The sequence below is a fragment of the Phyllopteryx taeniolatus genome, chromosome 3 (assembly GCF_024500385.1).
Source record: "Phyllopteryx taeniolatus isolate TA_2022b chromosome 3, UOR_Ptae_1.2, whole genome shotgun sequence".
NCBI classification, from domain to species: Eukaryota; Metazoa; Chordata; class Actinopteri; order Syngnathiformes; family Syngnathidae; genus Phyllopteryx; species Phyllopteryx taeniolatus.
Genome location: NC_084504.1, coordinates 27455720 through 27474917, shown reverse-complemented (window position 1 = coordinate 27474917; position 19198 = coordinate 27455720). Strand labels below are relative to the sequence as shown.

General features: G+C 45.3%; 2 protein-coding genes across 8 annotated transcripts; both read right to left on the bottom strand.

Annotated features, from left to right (window-relative positions):
• Positions 1-323: 323 nt before the first annotated feature.
• Positions 324-5557, bottom strand: akr1a1a (aldo-keto reductase family 1, member A1a (aldehyde reductase)). 6 transcript variants are annotated; one of them, XM_061768136.1, is made up of 9 exons: positions 5411-5557; positions 3274-3371; positions 3032-3151; positions 2221-2372; positions 1945-2140; positions 1686-1735; positions 1456-1605; positions 1104-1263; positions 324-1015 (listed from the first exon to the last, which is right to left on the bottom strand). In XM_061768136.1, the coding sequence occupies exons 2-9, from the start codon at positions 3352-3354 to the stop codon at positions 950-952; spliced, it is 975 nt and encodes a 324-aa protein (XP_061624120.1). In that variant the 5' UTR covers positions 3355-3371; positions 5411-5557; the 3' UTR covers positions 324-949. The 6 variants fall into 6 exon arrangements, with proteins under 6 accessions (XP_061624120.1, XP_061624117.1, XP_061624119.1 ...); XM_061768133.1 differs by having other exon boundaries at positions 3274-3437; positions 5411-5554; XM_061768135.1 differs by lacking the exon at positions 5411-5557 and adding an exon at positions 4053-4212.
• A 359-nt stretch (positions 5558-5916) lies between these two features.
• On the bottom strand, positions 5917-19048 carry dnajb5 (DnaJ heat shock protein family (Hsp40) member B5). Of its 2 annotated transcripts, none has more exons than XM_061768129.1 (5): positions 18957-19048; positions 18573-18682; positions 17314-17613; positions 15888-16549; positions 5917-8379 (listed from the first exon to the last, which is right to left on the bottom strand). In XM_061768129.1, the coding sequence occupies exons 3-5, from the start codon at positions 17522-17524 to the stop codon at positions 8146-8148; spliced, it is 1107 nt and encodes a 368-aa protein (XP_061624113.1). In that variant the 5' UTR covers positions 17525-17613; positions 18573-18682; positions 18957-19048; the 3' UTR covers positions 5917-8145. The 2 variants fall into 2 exon arrangements, with proteins under 2 accessions (XP_061624113.1, XP_061624114.1); XM_061768130.1 differs by having other exon boundaries at positions 17314-17566.
• Positions 19049-19198: the final 150 nt, after the last annotated feature.

Here is a 19198-nt window from a genome sequence, read left to right as displayed (position 1 = left end):
ATTAGGAAGCTTTCAGTGGGCAATGGTTGACACCCATGGCGGTTCTCGACCGCTTTCAGTGGAGCGGGGGGCCGTTTCCGCATTTGTTGTTCAGTGGCATGTGAACTTCTGATTGGAAGGTAAATGCAACGGTAGAGCCAAGCTTGAAAAGGGTTTCAAGCTTTCCGTCTCATCGCACCGCTGCAATTTTGAAGGTCATTTGGCTAACATTGGCTGCTAGCTTACAATACTGCTGGGCTGAATTGGTATTGCCTGCAGCGATATTTAGCAAACTCATGGATTAGTGGTTTACTGATGCCTGCAGTGACATTCAGAGTCAGACATGTACAGCAACATATGGTTTATTGTTGTCTGCAGAGCAATACTGAGGCATTATGTGGTTTACTGTTGGGGAAAAGTTTACTTCAGGTGTGTCCAAACTAATTTCGTCCACACCTTTTTTAAAAAGCCCATGGCATATACTAAATATAACTGACAGCCCTAAAAATCTTTTTAACAGGAAGGCACAGTGAAATGTGGGTGTCGATAAAGTAATTGGTGACTAAAAATTGTAATGGTCTCCCTTCAAAACAGTGAATAAAGCGCAAAAATTGTTTCCCCCCCCCCCCCCCCCCTTCTGCTTTGTATCAAGGTATATGATTAAACATCCCATTAATGAGCCTTTAGTAACTGCTTCCAGAATGGTCATCTTACTAAAGGAAGCTCCGATCTATTCTGGTGGGATACAGGGTCATGGGCCACCCCAAAATGTAAAATCCTTAACCATTTGTCTTAAAACCTTTAACAGAAAGGTGTGAGGAAGCAGATTTTCAAAACTACAATATATAATACTGAAAATTCTCAGAATCGATTCGTGTACTAATTATCACATAGATGACTTGAGTAATCATACAATTTGATTTTGCGATATTAAATGACAAAATGCACATGAGGTACAGGTAATATTGACTCAGTAAGGGTCATTGAATGGGAAATGAGGGTGTTCAGCATCTCTCCAAAGTCTCTTGCCATCCCTCTGTGGAAAAGCAAATTGGTCATGTTACCAGCTGAGTTGTTTAGAACAAAAACGATGACGTTGTGCCAGAGTGCACGCATGCAATCACCTCGACTGTTGGGGCGATGAAGCGTTGGCCGCGATTTAAAGCGGCAATCAGCTGCATGTCGTCCTCTGACAGGGAAAAGTCAAAAACCTGCAGGTTCTGATGGATTCTGGAGGTGGTCACACTTTTGGGGATGCACACGACGCCCCTCTGAATGTGCCACCTGCAGATACGGGACTACATTTTGTCACGTGTACACTTCCTGGCCACAACATATCGCTAAACCTGTTCAATCAAAACATTTGTAGACAGTGGTATAAATATGCATACTACGTTTGTAAAGGTTGAAGCTGTGATACAACTCTTCTATTGGATCTTAGATTTTACAAATGGTTTTAAAGTGTTGCTCTTTAACCTGAGTATGATCTGGGCAGGTGTCTTGTGGAGTCGCTGAGATATTTCTCCCAGTTGGGGATCCTGCAGGAGACAAGGCTCCTCGGCAGAGGCCCAGGGTCGATCCCCGCTGCCCAGAGGACTGTAGGCTGTCAAGGAGACTGCCGCTGACCTGAGACATATAACTCATATGAACACAGGCTCTCTCCTTTTAGTAGAAAACAAAAAGGGAAATCCAACTTTGATACTCACTGACAGTGAGCCAGCAGATCTGCTTGGGACAAATATGGATGACATTCCACCTGCAGCAAAAATGGAAGGCAAGCTGCGTCAAAAAGGTTCCAGGACTGGTGTTACAAAAGAGAGAATTCTTTTAAACCCAAACTGCAAAGAATGAGTTAGTAGTTTGGGTTTAAAAATCGAGATTTTTGTTTTGTAACACCATGACAACGCGCCTGCTCACAAATCCTTACAGAGGAGCTAATGTCTACCCAAGGTATATGAAGTTTACCTGGTTTACCACAGGCTTGTGTCTGGCCATTCTGATGATGTCATCCATCTGCCTGGTATTGAAGTTGGACAGCCCAATGGCCTTGACCAGGCCTCGGTCTACGAGGTCCTCCATGGCGCCCCAAGTGTCCGTATAGTGTCTGTCTGAGTAACACACACTTCCGTCTTCCCGTCGAGGCATCAGCTCCTTTCCCGGTCTGAACACATGAAGAACATGCAACGTGAAACACACACACACACGCACGTACAGTGCAAGCCGCTGTAAAGAATCCCTCACTGAAAGGCCATGGGCCAGTGGATCAGATAGAGGTCCACATAGGAGAGACCCAGGTGGGCCAGGGTGGTCCTGCATGCTTCCTCAACATCTGAGGGCTCGTGTTTGGTGTTCCACAGTTTAGACGTCACAAACACTTCGTCACGACGCAAAGCCTGCAGGCAAAAGACGAAACAAACACACGGCTTAGAGTTTGTGCCGTGTCAGTACAACACGCTTGGTTTTATAACCCTTTATATAGTACACGCACTGAAATTGTGACACTTCATGATGCACATCAACATAATGTTTTGATTGACAGCTATTTATAGATTTGCTATTGTGGTTGGTTTTGAGGTAGCGTGGTGAACCAGTAGTTGGCCCATCAGCTTCACAGTATGCGGAAGGACAGTAGAGTGGCGCAGCGGAAGCGTGCTGGGCCCATAACCCACAGGTCGATGGATCGAAACCATCCTCTGCTAAACTTTTAACATTGCTAGGGTAGGCAAAGTTTGCTTGGACTCACCCCACCCAAGACATCACCGTCTCCATAATAAGCACTATCCAACAACGGAACATTAAAACCTGCAGTTTATCAGTATTACCGCACTACTGCACCATTCATTTATGTTAATGACCCTCAGTACTTTTGCATTTATATCCTAAATGTGCATTTTGCTGTAGTACTAAAGAGGCTCCAAATTGACGACCTGACTTAAAATGTATCAACAAAATAACAAACAAGTCTGTGTGTCTGTGAATCTGCACATTTGAATTAAAATGGGCCAATTTGACCAGCACCATCACGAGACGGTTAAATACTGGACAACGTCACCTTGCCCGGACCGACCCTGAGAGCCAGAGCCTCTCCCACCTCCTGTTCATTGCAATACGCTGCCGCGCAATCAATGTGCCTGTAGCCGCAGTCCAAAGCTGTCAGCACGGCCTGTTTCACCTGAAACACATTGTGTCAGCACAACCGTTCATCAGCCACAACAATAGCCATGTTTTTTTGTTCTGTAAAGGCAGAATTTGCTGTAGTACTAAAGTGTTCTTTGAGTACGTAATCGCTTCTACCTGTCCCGGGGCACTCTTCCATGTACCGAGGCCAACCGTGGGCATCTTCTGGCCTGTCGTGAGAATCATGAAGGCGCTCATGTTCCACCTCTGTGCAGCTAACACATAAAGTGAGTCTGTGAAGTCAGCGGTCACTATAACCAAGTCCTGACAGTCACAAAAGGCTTCAAAAATAGGGAGTAAAAAAAAAAAAAAACTGTAATCAGTCATCATTAAAGAAAATACTCAAGAAAGTTACAAGATATCACAAAACAAATCTACTTAAGTACAGCAACAAAGTATTTGGTTACTTCCCACCACTGATTGGAATCCACTTCAGAAGTCATTAATCCCTGAAACTGTTGAACTCCATTCAACCGGGCAAGTCCACAAAGTGTTTTTATTCAAATTTGCTCGGTTGTTTTGGAGCTATAAATGGATGTCACACCCTGAATTTGCTGAAAACATGCAGAAGCAATCACAAGAGGGCTCGTGTGTCGTTTCCTCGACAGACTTTACTTGAATCAACCAAAATACATTTGACCCCAAAATGTTGTCATAATATCTTACAATATTTGCAGTGAAATGAACAAAAAAAACCAGTTATTGTTAACGTTGTGCAGAACTTACTCCAAATGTCTAACATACACTGTCACCCATCAAAAATGTATACATCTTCTCATAACAGTAAAAATGAGGTTTCCATTTACCAGTAGCTGCAAATAATAGCAAAAAAGGGACTTGCGCGCGTCGTAAAATGGCTGCGGCCCGTAGCGTCTGTCTTAACACATCAAACTCACTGTTTGTGTCCACACCGCGTACTCCTTTACACTTGCAGCAATGTACACGACTTAACGCCAGACGATTTAGAATGAACTCCAACCTGCAACGGACCTGAAAACTGGGGAGAAATAATCGCAAAGGGATCACGTGATGTTTCCTCGTCAGACTTGAGTGAGGAAACTCCCGCTGCGGTGACGTCGTATCGGTGGGTGCTCTGAGACCGAAACAATCGATCTCAGATCGCTCGATCCCCCCCCCCCCAAAAAAACTAAAAAGATAAACTGTAAAAACATACTTTTGATTTTTACTCGAATATTTATGTTAAGAAGAAACTCCATGACAATGATCTACACGCCGTTCGCTACTTTCATTTATCAAAAATTGCGTGTGCGATCTATTTGTAGACTTTTGTTTTCGATTTACTCCATTCCACCGTGATTACCACAGTGACGTTTAACTCGAGTTCACCGATCAAACGACACAAGAAATTCACGTGTACGCACACAGAGTCTTCTATTGGGCTTCGCGGGCCAATCAAAGTGAGCCGTGACACGACTTGTGTTTTCTTTACAGACTACGAAAAACAACAACATGAACATGTGGCGTAATTTTGTCACTGCCCAAACTTGCTTTTTCAGCCCACTTCTAACTTGGGAAAACACCTTGTGCTATGTTGCAGATGTTTTTGCTATTGTTTTGGCTGTGCATATTGGCAACGTTAGCAATATTTTATGGTCACAAGTAACTGAAACATGCATCTTGTTTTCTCTCTCTCAAACAAACAAACAAACACACACACACACACACAGACACACACACACTTTACCAATAAGTCTGGTCAGTAAACAGACAGAAAATGAAATGTCAATTTTTTGACTGCGATATTATTCTAAAGTAACTGTATTCTTACTTGAGTACAATATTTTGGCTACTCTACCCACCTCTGCTGATGGGATTGACAGGAAAATGTTCAAACAAGATCAACATTCGAAGGTTTTGAACCATTTCAAATGTTCTTTTGAACCCACAGCAATAGAGTATTTATCTTTTAATCTGAATCGATTTTCATTATATTGCAAAGTATTTCAAATTTAGCAGACTGCGATATTTTGACATGTGACATGCAGATAATCGCTCCCTCCGCGAAGTCTGCCTGCTCGCCAGAAATAGCTGATGCGGCGATACGGCATTAGGCACGGCGTGCTGTTCGTGCGGCTCATCTCGGCGGCCTTCCCAGGGTTCAATAATCATCTGCATTTTCTCCTCACCGTATGACGCACACAGATGCGCATGATTTGAATCGCCCTTAACAGAAGTCACCTGCTCTGTCTGGTTCATTTGGATTGTATATTTAAAAAAAAAAGCACGGTCCTACCTGGATGGTCTTTTTTTTGTTTTGTTTTTCAATTCGGTCCACTAGAAGAGTGACGGCCGGTATGGTTTTGAGCAGACTGAGGTCAAAGTCTTCCTAACTTGTTGATCTGTAACCAAAGCTGATGTCCAAACTCCTCGGGACTCAGCACACTCAGTGCTGTTTTTTGTGTTGTTTTGTGTTTTGCATCATGCCTTTCCCGTGGCGGAAAACACACATTTACATTCAGGTTGTTACTAAAGTCCAGATGCAGTACTTACTATCTTTTGGAAAACTCAGTATCTAAAGTGTGCACCGATCCGGATTGATGTCATTGAAATGACTAAATGTTTCAAATGCTCTGTTTGATTTAATGGTGGGCGGCACAGTGAATGAGTGGTTAGCGTGTCCGCCCCACTGTTCTGAGGTTGTGGGTTTGAATCCCTTCTGCGTGGAGGTTTTCGAGAACTGCCACCGGGCTACAATCATTTCACATTTCTGCTTTACGTCTGTCACGACACACAGACCGACAGGTTCCCACATTTGCTTTATTTGTTGCCATTTTAAAACAATGAACACTGGCAAATGCACAGAAGTGGTGAGTCTTTCAGCAGCAGCACTTGTGCCAACTTCACGTTACATATGATACGACATTAAGTATGTCCTTATGTCATTCAGGCCTCTTTTAGTTATTTTACAGTACGTCAAGTGCATTTATTTGCTATTACTGATTGGCTACACCGGCACAATCAGTAATGAGAGCTGAGGCGAGAGATTGAAACTCATTCGAATGTGCAGGTGTACCTAATGTTATGGCCAACTAGTCCACTGTAGACTCCTCAAACTGCCTGTTAACGAGTTTAGAAATAAGCAAAGGGCGTTAACAGAGCCCCCTACAGGTGAAACATAGCACAACCGATGCAATAGTAGCACTGTATATTCAAGGGCTTCTACTTGCCAAAAAAACCCCAAAATTGTAAATATCAATGTACAGATGATACACATGGTACAAGCAAATTTTAAATATTCATAAATAGTGAGTGAAACAAAAGGTTGTTGTCGGCACCGCTCGCAGTAGCACCAAGACACGGCCTTCGAATGACACGAGAGAAAGCAAAAGAAACCAAGCATCGAGATGGCTTCCCCCAGAGGAATCAGCAGTACAGTATTTATTGTCCAGCTATTATTGTCAGTGTTACGTCAACTCCTCTGGGAAGTCCAACCTGTGCTAAATTGCACTTGGCGGCAAAATAAACGAGTCCGCATGAGGAGATCTACTGTTGTTGCGCATACAATATTTTGACTGGTTTTAAGGTTGTTTGCTTACAGTTGCTCATCTGGTGTGCACTTTATATGGCTGGTTGTGTGTTACACTGTTATCTGTTTGTGTGTGTGTGTGCGCGCGTGTGATACGACACCTGGCTAAGGCACATAAATAGTGAGCCCGGCTTATGTGGTTCAAACGGAAAGCACCGATTTTCTGTGCAACTTCTGAGCTTATACTGCTGATTCAGTATATGATTGTCATTCCTCATTGTTATTCCAATTCAAGTTGATGATCTAATCGTCGTATGGTATCGCAATACAAAAGCATAAGACAAGCGATAGTGAGGGAGACAGATCAGATGGTGCAGGGTAGCCTGCGGACTTCAAAAAACGCAAAGCTTCAGTAGACTGAGAGAAGTTCTGGGCTGCTGGTACAGTCAAGGGAGAAATGAATGGCGCTGTTGTAAACTTCTTTGTGGAAATAGCAAAGGATTACTGATATGACTGATGGTTTTGAAAAAGCAGAAATCTAAATCAAACTGACCTGTGTGTTGCCCACAAAAATCTGGAGGAACAACTGCGGGATACTTTAACATACTGCCGTCTCTTTCCTCAAATAGTGGCCAGGGGGGTATTTCATTAACAGGAGAGTGTACCGCACATTTATTGGAGCTAAGGGGGATTATTACAGAGGAGGCTTTTATTTGTCTAGATGCATTTTGAAAAGAATATTCCCTAATATATGATTTATTTTGTGGAAATGTTTACAATACTGTACAATGGACCCCTGCGGGACCGGACTGCGAATAGCAAAAATCCGCCCTTTATAATTGCATTATTTACGTATTGATTTTTCGGAGAAATGTTTTTTTTTTTTTTTAAACCCAAGACATTCTTGAACAAGTGGGGATAAATCACCACTAAGCGCTTCGTAGTTGGTGCCCCCCCACCCCCCAAAAAAAGAAAAATAAATATCTAAAAATGTTTTTCAAAGAAAATGAAAGCAAAAAACATGGGGGGGGGGTATGCAGGGATACACATATATTATTATACTGTGATTATGTGATACCAGTATCACATTGTACAACACCAACATCCATAATTTCGCCGTGACGTCTGTGACTCATGAAGTTTGCAGATGACAACCACCGTCAATGAATTGATGCATGGCGTCTATCAACTATTTGTGGAAGTACAGTCAAGCCATACTTTATTTTCCTAGAAATGTGTAATTCTAGCCCACTGTAAAGCACGACAACAGTATTAAACATTGTGTCTCTGATAGTGTCAATCAAAACCTTTGTCTTGTTCCAGCTCTTGCACTGGATCTTATTAGATTGTGCATTTTTATCGAATAAAGTGTCAGGTGAGCGTATCATTTCATAGGCTCCAAGCTGTGAGTACCTGTAAAAAATGCTGAGAAGAGAAACAACGACCACGGGAGGGTTGACATAGTGGAGGAGAGCATCCAGATCCATATTTGTACGTCATTCTTATGATGGAGGAAGGTGCAGTCTGATAATCTCTTTGGACTGAGGCAGGATCCTGTCCGGGAAACGCACCGAGAACTCCACAATGAGATCGCCGCGTTGCGAGGGGTTCTTGGGGAACGGCAGGCCTTCCCCTCGGAGTCGCTTGACCGTCCCGGGTTTGATGACGTCGTGACAGGGCAGGGAGATGAGGCGCCTTTCCAGCGTGGGGATGCTGACTGTGCAGCCGCACAACGCCTGCGGGGGGGCAAAGAAGAGATGCTGAAATCTCCACGAGTAAATTGATGACTTCATGTTGACAAGGACTACACATCAAAAAGTGAGTTATCAGTACCTGATACTAATGAGTAAGTACCAAGATGTGTGTGAAAAAGGCCTCAAATCTTTAGAGGAGCAACAATGTCCAGCGATTAAGAAAAACATGACATGGAGTGGAAAACCTTTCGGTGCATGTGCGTGTGCAGCGTGTGTGTGTGTGTGTGTCCTTGTTGGAGGAGCTCCACATTGCACAGGGGACTAATTTTAGCAACCTTCTCATAGCCAGCACTAATGAAGAGCTGCGCTCGTAAATAGTTGGAGGAGCAGCAAAGACGCACGCGCGCGCGCGCGCAGTCCTGAGCGAAGCTTTTGGGAAATGCGGGAGGAAGCCAGAGTTTCTGGCGAAAACAGGCCAAAACATGCAAACTCCACATAGGAAGGCCTGAGCCCAGAATTGAACGCAGAACTGCGCGACTGCGAGGCAGACGAGCTAACATGAATTCAAGTAAACGTGAAGGATCAAATTGATGTTTGCGGAGTAAATGCAAACACAAATTGCACTCTTTACTAATATACACCATATTCTGTTCAAAGTATTTAGAAATCGGTCATATAAAATGTAGACATTGCTCTTAAGCATAAAAGCTCAAGCTTGCTAAAGAAAAGAATATTATTATTACAGTTGAATATTATTTCACATCTAAAGGGCGTTTCCATCCAAGGCAACCGGACATCGATGTAATGATATGATATGAGGTAATATTGGTTTTGGCTCGACGGACGGCTGCTCAATCGCACAAAGTTGCGCTACTTTGAGCGGATTTCAACGTGTCGTCGCCGCCAGCAGAGCGGTGGGCGCGCTGACGTGTCCAAACATGACATCAGGCGCTTTTTACCCACTGAGCTGCAGTACTGACTTTGTGATTGTAATGCTCATCGTCATGGTTACAACGAGCCAGTGTACAAAAGTATCGCGACACCATAGTTATATGCCCTGAATATGATACAACACAATATCGAGCCATCCATTTTCTTAAGGCGCTTGTCCGCGTTAGGGTTGCGGCTGAGGGTCAGGCTATCCCGAGGGCCCACACCGAGGGCTCGTCATCAGCCATCACATAAAACACACACACACACACCGATGGACAATTTAAAGCCACAATTCGAACGTGGGAGTCCGAAGTGCTAACAACTATTCCCACCGTGCTGCCCTAGATACCCAATCAAATGTCACTTTCTATACATCAAAACCATGTGGGAACTGGAGTGCATTTTGATTCTTTTTTTTTTTAAAGATCTAAGACTGATTCAATATTCTTTTTTTCAAGTTAATATTACTTGAAAACTAAGTATGTATGTACATTTGAGCACTTGACTACTTTCTGTGTTTACAAGCTGAAACGCAGCCGTCTTATAGCACGTCTGTCCGTGGATATAAAAAGTGAGGGCAGAGCACGGGAAGTCCAAATCCAAATTGCTTCACTCATGCTTAAGTGCTGTCACAAGCTTTGAAGCACAGAATGACGTTGGACACGCCATTAGGTACGCCTGCACCTTCGACTGAGATCCTGTGAAAATCCTGTGATTTGTTTACCAATATAACATGCTAAGTTTTGCCGGATCGAGTTTAAAATTATTATTTTTGAATTTGATGTTGACTATTGTGGTCCTAGTTTGCAGTTGTGTGGAACTGCACTCCTGTCATATATCGTAAAGTTGTTTCTAATACTTTGCCCTTCTCGTGCAGCTAAAGAAAAAAGAAGACGCTCGGATTAGTTGTAAATATCAGCATGTATGTATTCTATGTAGGCTTTACACGATCGGGATTTTTGGGGCCGATCGCCGATCAGCGAGTTTAAAAAAACGATAACTGATCACAAGATGGAGGAATGTATCTATTTAAATGACCTGTTCGTTTACTGTATATACTTGTGTACTGAATTGCTCAACAAATTACATTTACAATCAATAATGTATCTTTTTTCCTCTATTTACGCCAGTGAGGCGTAGTGACAGACAGAACAAATGATAAACGGTCTTCTACTAGATGGCAGGAAGTCAATACAAGAATGAATGTTGCCACTTTTTGTGACATTTTTGTCCGTCGGTGTGCCGTGAGATTTTCCAATTGTAAAATGTGTGCCTTGGCTCCATAAAGGTTGGAAATCACTGCTCTCGTCAGATCGTGGATTCTAATCAGTCAGGTCCAACCGACATTACGACGTGACAGAAATAATCGGCGCTAACTTACTGAAATTAAATGACTTTATTTTATTTTTAATTCAATGACTTCACCCACACCGAAACGTCAGAGCATGATTCGACAGAGCGGCGGCATGTTTACGTCCAGCGCTAGCTTGCTAGGCTGCATAACGTTTTGTTGCCTGTTGCCTGCCTGCGAGCCGTATCGTATTCAAAGTACGGGAACATACCTCAAGCGAGCCTTAAACGAACGTCATCGCCTGTCCTGAGCACCGGTGACCACCAACGCACGTTTTTCCCCATTTTATCCTAAAAATACAAAGTCGGCGCGCTGCGCTCTTGTTGTCGTCGCCACGGTAACGAGTGTATCCGGTCGCATTTTGAGTTGGCAAGATAAAGCCCAATGATCGTAAAAAGCGGGATGCGGTGCTATCGGAATACAAGATTGTTTTCCGGTAGTCTGACAGTGCAATCGTGAAAGAGCAAATTTGTCTTGTAGTCTGATCGGGCATTACGTGTTGTCCGTCTCAGACGTGTTGTCTGTTCCACCCTGCCGACATGTTTATTTTTTTTTAAATAACTAAATTATCCATCAGATATTTACAGGACTACATCAAAAGACACGCGACAAGGCTAAAAATAAACTAGCCTTTGGAATCAAATATCAGAATCATCTTTATTTGCCAAGTATGTCCAAAAAAACCACACAAGGAATTTGGAGATAGATGGCGGATGGGGCCGCTCTAGTACGACAACAGTCAATTGACAGAGAACATAAAGACATTGAGAAAAACAGTCACTGAGCAATAAAGTGTTGCTAGTTGTCTGGTAATGCCGGTACAATTTTTAAAAAATGTTTTTTTTACAATTGTGCAAAAAGATGCAGAGTCCTCTAGCACTGAATGACTAACATAGAAACAGTCCGGTGCAATGAGCATTGTGCAAAGGGCGCCGAGACTTCAAGGAGTGGATGCGGTTTAAAGGGACGAGTAGCGCGATCGTGTGGGATAATGTGTTGATTGCGCAAACCTTGCAGATACTCTTCAGTCAGTGTGCAAGAGGGGCAGATGCGACTCTGGCATGAGTGGCCAGTTTTGGTCAACAACAGATATGCAAATAGTGCAGCGTGGCCAGACTACTACAGTGAGTGCACGAGTAATACATCATTGGCCCCACAGAAATGTGACAACAAACTCAAGACAAAAAAATTGGCAAACTGTTGCAATGGAATTGTAGGTTAGCTGTTTAAGAAATTGATTGCAAGAGGGAAGAAGCTGTTGGAATGTCTCCTAGTTCTACAACCCCAATTCCAATGGAGTTGGGACGTTGTGTTAAACAGAAATAAAAACAGAATACAATGATTTGCAAATCATGTTCAACCAATATGTAATTGAATACACTACAAAGACAAGATATTTCATGTTCAAACTGATAAACTGTTTTTGTTTTTAGCAAATAATCATGAACTTAGAATTTGATGGCTGCAACACATTCCATTTTCAATGGGAGACAGGGTGTGGACCGCAGGCAGGCCAGTCTCGTACCCGCCCTCTTTTACTACGAAGCCACGCTGTTGTAACACGTGCAGAATGTGCTTTGACATTGTCTTGCTGAAATAAGCAGGGGCGTCCATGAAAAAGACGTCGCTTGGATGGCAGCATATGTTTCTCCAAAACCTGTACGTACCTTTCAGCATGAATGGTGCCTTCACAGATGTGTAAGTTACCCATGCCATTGGCACTAACACAAATTCCTTGCAATTGTACATTGAGGAACATTGTCCTTAAACTGTTCGACTATTTTCTCACGCACTCCTTTTCTACCCAATCATGGCACCCACCTGTTCCCCATTAGCCTGTTCTCCTCTGGGATGTTCCAGACAGCTGTTTGATGAGACTTCCTCAACTTCTTCAGTCTTTTTTTGCCACCTGTCCCAGCTTTTTTGGAACGTGTTGCAGCCATCAAATTCTAAGTTAATGATTATTTACTAAAAACAATCAAGTTGATCAGTTTGAACATGAAATATCTTGTCTTTGTAGTGTATTCAATGAAATATAGGTTGAACATGATTTGCAAATCCTTGTATTCTGTTTTTATTTCTGTTTAACACAACGTCCCAACTTCATTGGAATTGGGATTATAGTTTGGATTGATCGGTAGCGCCTACCTGAGGGAATGAGCCGGAAGAGCTGGTGACCGGGGTGCGGAGGGTGGGTAGGGGGGATACCGACAATCTTTTCAGCAGTTTCGATTGTCCGTTGCGGTCGGACTTTATCCTTTTTTGTAGCAGCACCAAACCAGTCTGTGATGGAAGAACACAGGACCGATTCGATGAGCGCTGTGTAGAACTGCCTCGGCAGCTCCCGTGCCTGGCCGTGCTTTCTCAGAAGCCGCAGGAAGTACATCCTCTGCTGGGCCTTTTTGAGGACGGAGTTGATGTCGGTCGCCCACTTCAGGTCCTGAGAAACTGTAATTCCCAGGAACTTAAAGGTCTCGACGGTTGACACAAGGCAGCTGGACAGCGTGAGGGGCAGCTGTGGCGAAGGATGCCTCCTGAAGTCCACGATCATCTCTACAGTCTTGAGAGTGTTCAGCTCCAGGTTGTGTCGGCCGCACCGCAGCCCCGGGCGCTCCGCTTCCTGTCGATATATGCAGACTCGTCGCCGTCTTTGATGAGGCCGATGACAGTGGTTGTCATCTGCAAACTTCAGGAGTTTGACAGCCGGGTGCGTTGAGGTGCAGTCGTTCGTGTAGAGAGAAGAGCGGTGGAGAGAGGACACAACCTTGGGGTGCCCCAATGCTGATACTGCGTGTGGATGAGGTGGTCTCCCCCACCCTCACCTGCTGTGTCCTGCCTGTCAGAAAGTTGTAAATCCACTGGCAGAGGGCAGGCGAGACGTTGAGTTGGAGAAGCTTCACATCCTGTTCGTGGATGGTTAACGCAGGGGTCAGAGGTGTGATTGAGGTCGGTGGTGCGGCCGGGCGGGCGGGTGTGGGGTGTGAAAGTGTCCTTTTCAAATCTGCAGTAGAAGGTATTCAATAGTCTGCTATTGTTCTCAGCTCGGGGGGGGGTCGTCGCTTGTAGTTGGGCAGCGATCGGAATGCATGCCAGACTGATTTAGAGTCGTGAGCGCTAAACTGTTTTTCCAACTTTGCTGACGCGGAGTTAATGTCTTTCGCGGAGCCGATCACTGACGTCATTGATCGGATCGGCGAATTATGACATTAAAGCCGATCAGCATAAAATAGGCCGATAAAATCGGTGTAAAGTCTATGTGATGTGGACCTCTCTCTCCCAAACAAATAAAGTGACTTGAATTGAACTAAACCCGACTCAATATGATGTTCAGTTTTACACATATATTGCATATTAGCTGTGACAGTGTCAATGAAAACTGAGCATTGTTACCTTTGTAAAAGCATGTTTTCGGATACAACCCCTGCGCCGGATCTCATTGGCTTGCACACATTTATCTCGTGACATGACTGACCAGCAGTGGCAGTTCTGGGTTAAGGGGGGCAGTGCCCCCCGAACACTGTGCTCCCCCCAGTGTGGGAAACACTGCTTTAAACAACCTTGGTTCCTTCCCACATTGATAGCATGTCATTTACACTGTAGCATTTAGCATCTGGTCTTCGGGGAAGGAACAAGAGCTCCTCTTTGCTTTGGATAGCGAATCATTCGACCCACTTCCCTCATATTCCCCAGTTACAGCTGCCATCCTCCCATCCAACATCTCCCAAATCCCTTCTTGAGCTGCGAACACTAATCATCATCATCACAACACACGCTCGCACGTGTGTGTTCCCATTGCTTCCCAGTACATAAGGTGAGTCCAAACTCTTCCTAAAAGGGAAAGTGAACAATATTATCTTGACTCATGTCCAAATAACTACTCTGACGCCTTTGAGAACATCTGCCACTAAGTGCCCGAAAGTGGCGGCGCTATTTGAGAGACATTACGACTTGAGTCGTGCGCCCCTCCACCACCTCGTGGGCGCAGTGAATTAAACGTGCAGCTCGTCGCAGGAACAGCAGCAAAAGCGTCTCGGCCCAGTCTCTTGGGCTACTAAATGTGTTTGCCAATACGCACGGGCAGAGAGGCCGCCCGCTCGCACGTTCCGATGGGGACGCCTACTTGTCGTCACGCAGCGGAATGAACAAGAGGAGAGAGGCTGCTGCTGTGCACCAGTCACGCAAGGACGCCGCATTCAACACAATACTGTCACAAGAGGATTTCCTCAAGGCTGATTCGACAAAACACACACACAAATTGTTTGAGATAACGAACCACTCAGTCGCACATTTCATGCTCGGGTTGGAGTGGAAAAAAAAGGTATCTGAAAATACACTCACTCTCCACAATATTAGGTACACAGTCCAATAGGATGCCGTGCGTACATTCGACCTTCCCGGTGTTGATTGACAGCCCCTCATTTGGCGATACTGCTATTGGCGACACTAATAGCAAAAATGTGCAAATTGACCCTAACCCTCTGCCCATATTATTGGAGTTTAAACCCTAAATATACATCAAAGTATGACCCCAAAACACTTTGAAATGGAATCAAACTCATCTTACAACAATCGACTTCAATAATAAATGACTTACAGATGAAACAAAATGCACCGGAAGCGCGAGGACGCTTCACAGCCCACAACAGTACCAATTCCTACTTTACAATTAGCCATTTTGTTAAGGTTTTTTTTTTTTTGTATCCAGTCATAACTGGATACTGTCATTTCCAAAAAAAAAAAAAAAGGTCCCGCAAACGTCTCTCAGCTGTTCCACCAATGCCGATAGCGAGCCGAAGCTTTCTTTGCATCATCTCGAGGCGTTTACCACCCTGCTTCCTCCAGCGTCAAGCTCACGAGGAGCTTTGCGTTTCCTGTCGGACCGCTATCGAAATCTCCAATCAAGTCGCTGTTCTCCACGGCTAGCTACCCCTCCGCTAACGTAGCATCTTCGATGGAGCAGGTTGCTTCGGCGGAAGGAGCGCAAAAACACCTGGACTGGCACGAATAGGTTTGCGAATAGCCGCTATTTGTATAGAAGCTGATTCCCCAATCGGCTGTATATTCTACAATATCATAATATAATGTTGTTGTAGTTCGCAGTGGTATAGAATTGCTCTGTCGTACTGAAAGTTTGTCTATGTTTGCTCCCTTCATGACTACACCGTTGAACATCAACGCGGACACGTCGCCTGATCAGTTCGGCACGAAACAAAGGCTCTTGAAACGGATGCATAAATGAATGGGAAAAGGTCGAAATGTGACTTACCTCTTTGAGGCTGATCTTGCAGTTATAAATGATGTTGGAAGCGTCTCGCTTGAAGTGGGTGTGGCCCTTGTCTTTGAGCACAAAGGCAACGTCAGCGGGAATGTTCTCGGGGGTCTGGTCGCCCTCCTTGGGGAAGGTGATCTTGGTGCCCTCCTTCCAGCCCTTCTTGATCACAATGTTGAGAATCTTGTCCTCGGTCCTCAAGCTCCTCCCATCTGGGTTCAGCCTGCGGCGTGTGATCTTCATACGCTTGGTGGAGCCGTGGAAGATCTCCTCCAGTGAGACCTTCAGCTCGTGGACCACCGGGGGGTCCTGCTGCTTGCGAGCTCCCCCCGGGCACTCCGAGGGCCCGCCCCTCCGTCTGCGGCCTTCGCCTGGGAAGCCGTTTTTCATCCCTCCCGCAAAGCCAAATTGCCTCCCGAAGTGAGCGAAGTGGTCGTCGTCGTCCACGTCGGCGTCCTGCTCGCCGTCGTTGGCGTGGTCGCTGTGGAAGGAGAAACCGTTGGCGCGGGCGTGGCTGCGGTTGGAGCTGAAAAACATATCGAATGGATTGGAGCCGCCGAAGAAGGAGGCGAAGGTGGCGTGGGGGTCTCCGTGGAAGGTGTAGTGCTGCGTTGAGGTGCCAGGAGCACCGGATGAGCTGCCGCCTCCGGTCTTGAAACCTGTGAAGAGGTCGTATCAAATCAAATATGGGCAAACTGACCATTCATTTTTGAAATGTAAATGAGTACCAATGGAATGCTTTGGTGCGCAGCGTTATCAAAGCGTTGCTTTGATATTTTACGGATTTCTGATGTGACGTTTTTTCTCCCTGACCTCCGATTTTCCATGTTCCGATATTTCCAGTATTTGATTTATATTTCCACGCGGTTTCACGACTGCGATTCGCGCTGCTATTTGAAGGTCCAGAGTACTCAGGACATTGCCGAAAATAAACGAGCGAGTGTGTGTGTGTGTTAACTTGTATACGGTACCTGGCCAATCCTATATATAACCCACCCACACAAAACACCCACAGATGGATGCAAACTCCAGCAGTCAGCGCTATTCATATCTCATCTATCTTAGCCATGTGTCTGGAAGCGTCGCGAGTGACAAAGTGACAAAGTCCCGCACCCGCGTTTGAGATGTTAGGTTGCTTCGTGAGCGAACTCCACACGCTGCTGTCAACATGCTAACGTTGCCACAATGGAATGAGCATCCAATATAAGAACTGTATCAAAGCGCCTTTTCAAAAAGAAAAATGCCACACACTCACAGTCCAGTCACATGTCACAGTCAAGACAGAATTTCTGACACAGCGCAACTCGTGTTGCATCTCATTCCACTTGAAATTGCGGCAGACTACCGTAGGGTCTTTTTAACAAGGCTTGATCGGGGCAGCCCGAAAGGTTTTCTCCAGGACGGACGTAATCCCTCGTCTCACCTTCCTCCCCGAGCTGGTCGTAGACGAGCCTCTTCTCGGGGTCCCCGAGCACCTCGTAGGCCTCGGCGATCTCCTTGAACTTCTCCTCGGCGTCGGCGTCTGTGTTCTTGTCAGGGTGGAAGCGCAGCGCCATGCGCCGATACGCCTTCTTGATCTCCTCCTCGTTGGAGCCCTTGGGGATGCCCAGGGTCTTGTAGTAGTCTTTCCCCATGGCTTGCCGCGCTTGCAAGACCGTCTTCCACTCACGCTGCGGCTGTGGAGGCGCGTACACAATAGTCAGGGTCTCATCCGTCACCCTATCTAGAACAAGGAACAACCGTATGTCGTAAGTGAGACGCAGCTCAGGAATTCATGAATTGATCACAGGGGAAAATCGGGGTCGATTTGATGTGTGGATTTCGATTTTGGATTCATCGTGTCTGGACGCAGCCACCTGTTTTCTATACGTCCGGCGTGTCAAATGATCAAAAATGAATGATTTCACTTTTTTACTATTCTTTTTTTTTTATTTGATGGCTTGACATACAGAATGATTAGAAGGATTAGTTGTAGGTAGTGAGTGACTTTGACCTTCATGGAGCAGCAACTCGCTATGCCAAATCGGATTAGCAAATTCATTTGCAACAAACTCCATCGACTCGTACAATGAAAGCCCACGGTGAGGACTTTCCACGTCGGGAATTATTTTGGCAATACGCTAATCACGAGATGAAACCATGGCCGAGAAATATTTGGGTTTCGTTCCTTTTGCTGCACTTTGGATAGATTTCATTTGACATATTTTAGTTTCGATTTTGTTTCTCCTGCTTTAACGTGAGGAGATAATCACTCGCAAATGTTCAGCCACAGGGAGTGCACTTGAGGACTCTCGTCCAAGTCAACAGAGTGGACAAAGAGAAAACAATCATGTTGCCATGGGGATGCGGATGCTGATGTGCTGGAGTCAGGTGCAGTGCACAGACGAGGAATCCCCATCACCTGCTTTGTCGAAGGGCTTCTCCCAACCTGCTCAGCATGCACGAATAATGAGTAATCGCTTGAAATAATAGCAGATATTCACAATGTTATGACCGAAGGGCGTCTATTGCACCATGAGCGCAAACAGTCTGCTTTGATCACAAACTCAGATACAATATGATGTAACGCCGCACTCAATATTTTAAACGAGCATAATATTACCGGATGACACGTTCAAAGACACACATTACGGGGCGTAAAAAGCGGAACTCAAAAGGAGTACAAATGGAACTGGATCGTACCGAAAGGGGACGAGGTTTTGGGTGTTCACATCACCATGGTTCGGCTCCAGCCCGGCTTCTGTCTTCCTCTTTGACCGTTGTGCGCCGTGCCCGAACCGCCGGTTCCGTCTCTAGTGACGTCAGGAGAGAAAATAACGTGTGAGCCGAGCGGAGTGGAGGACCTCGACACACACACACACACACGCGCGCACGACACCGGTGATTTATTTTAATGTGTGATTCATCTGGAATCAACCCCCACAGCTACAGTATCTGTCCTGAGCCCATTTGAACTACCCTACTCAAATAAAACACCCCCAAGAGTGTGTGTGTGTGTGTGGGGGGGGGGGGGCATCCGCTTAAATACGATTTTGTGCAATCCATTTCATTGAGTCATTTCCTTACCTTGTCTGCCCGTGAATCCAAATTCTGCTTCTGACTTTGCCCGGAAATTCTTGTTTGAGGAAGCCCAGTCCTCATACAGGTTCTGTTCTGCCCACGACGTGTGTGCATGTGCATAGGGGGGGGGGGTGGGCGGGGGGCGTCAGGGACATCAGGATTATTTGTCTCACACATCACTGAAATGTTTCTTTGTGTGTGTGTGTGTGTGTGTTTTGTTGTTGTTGTTGCTCCCAGACACACTATTG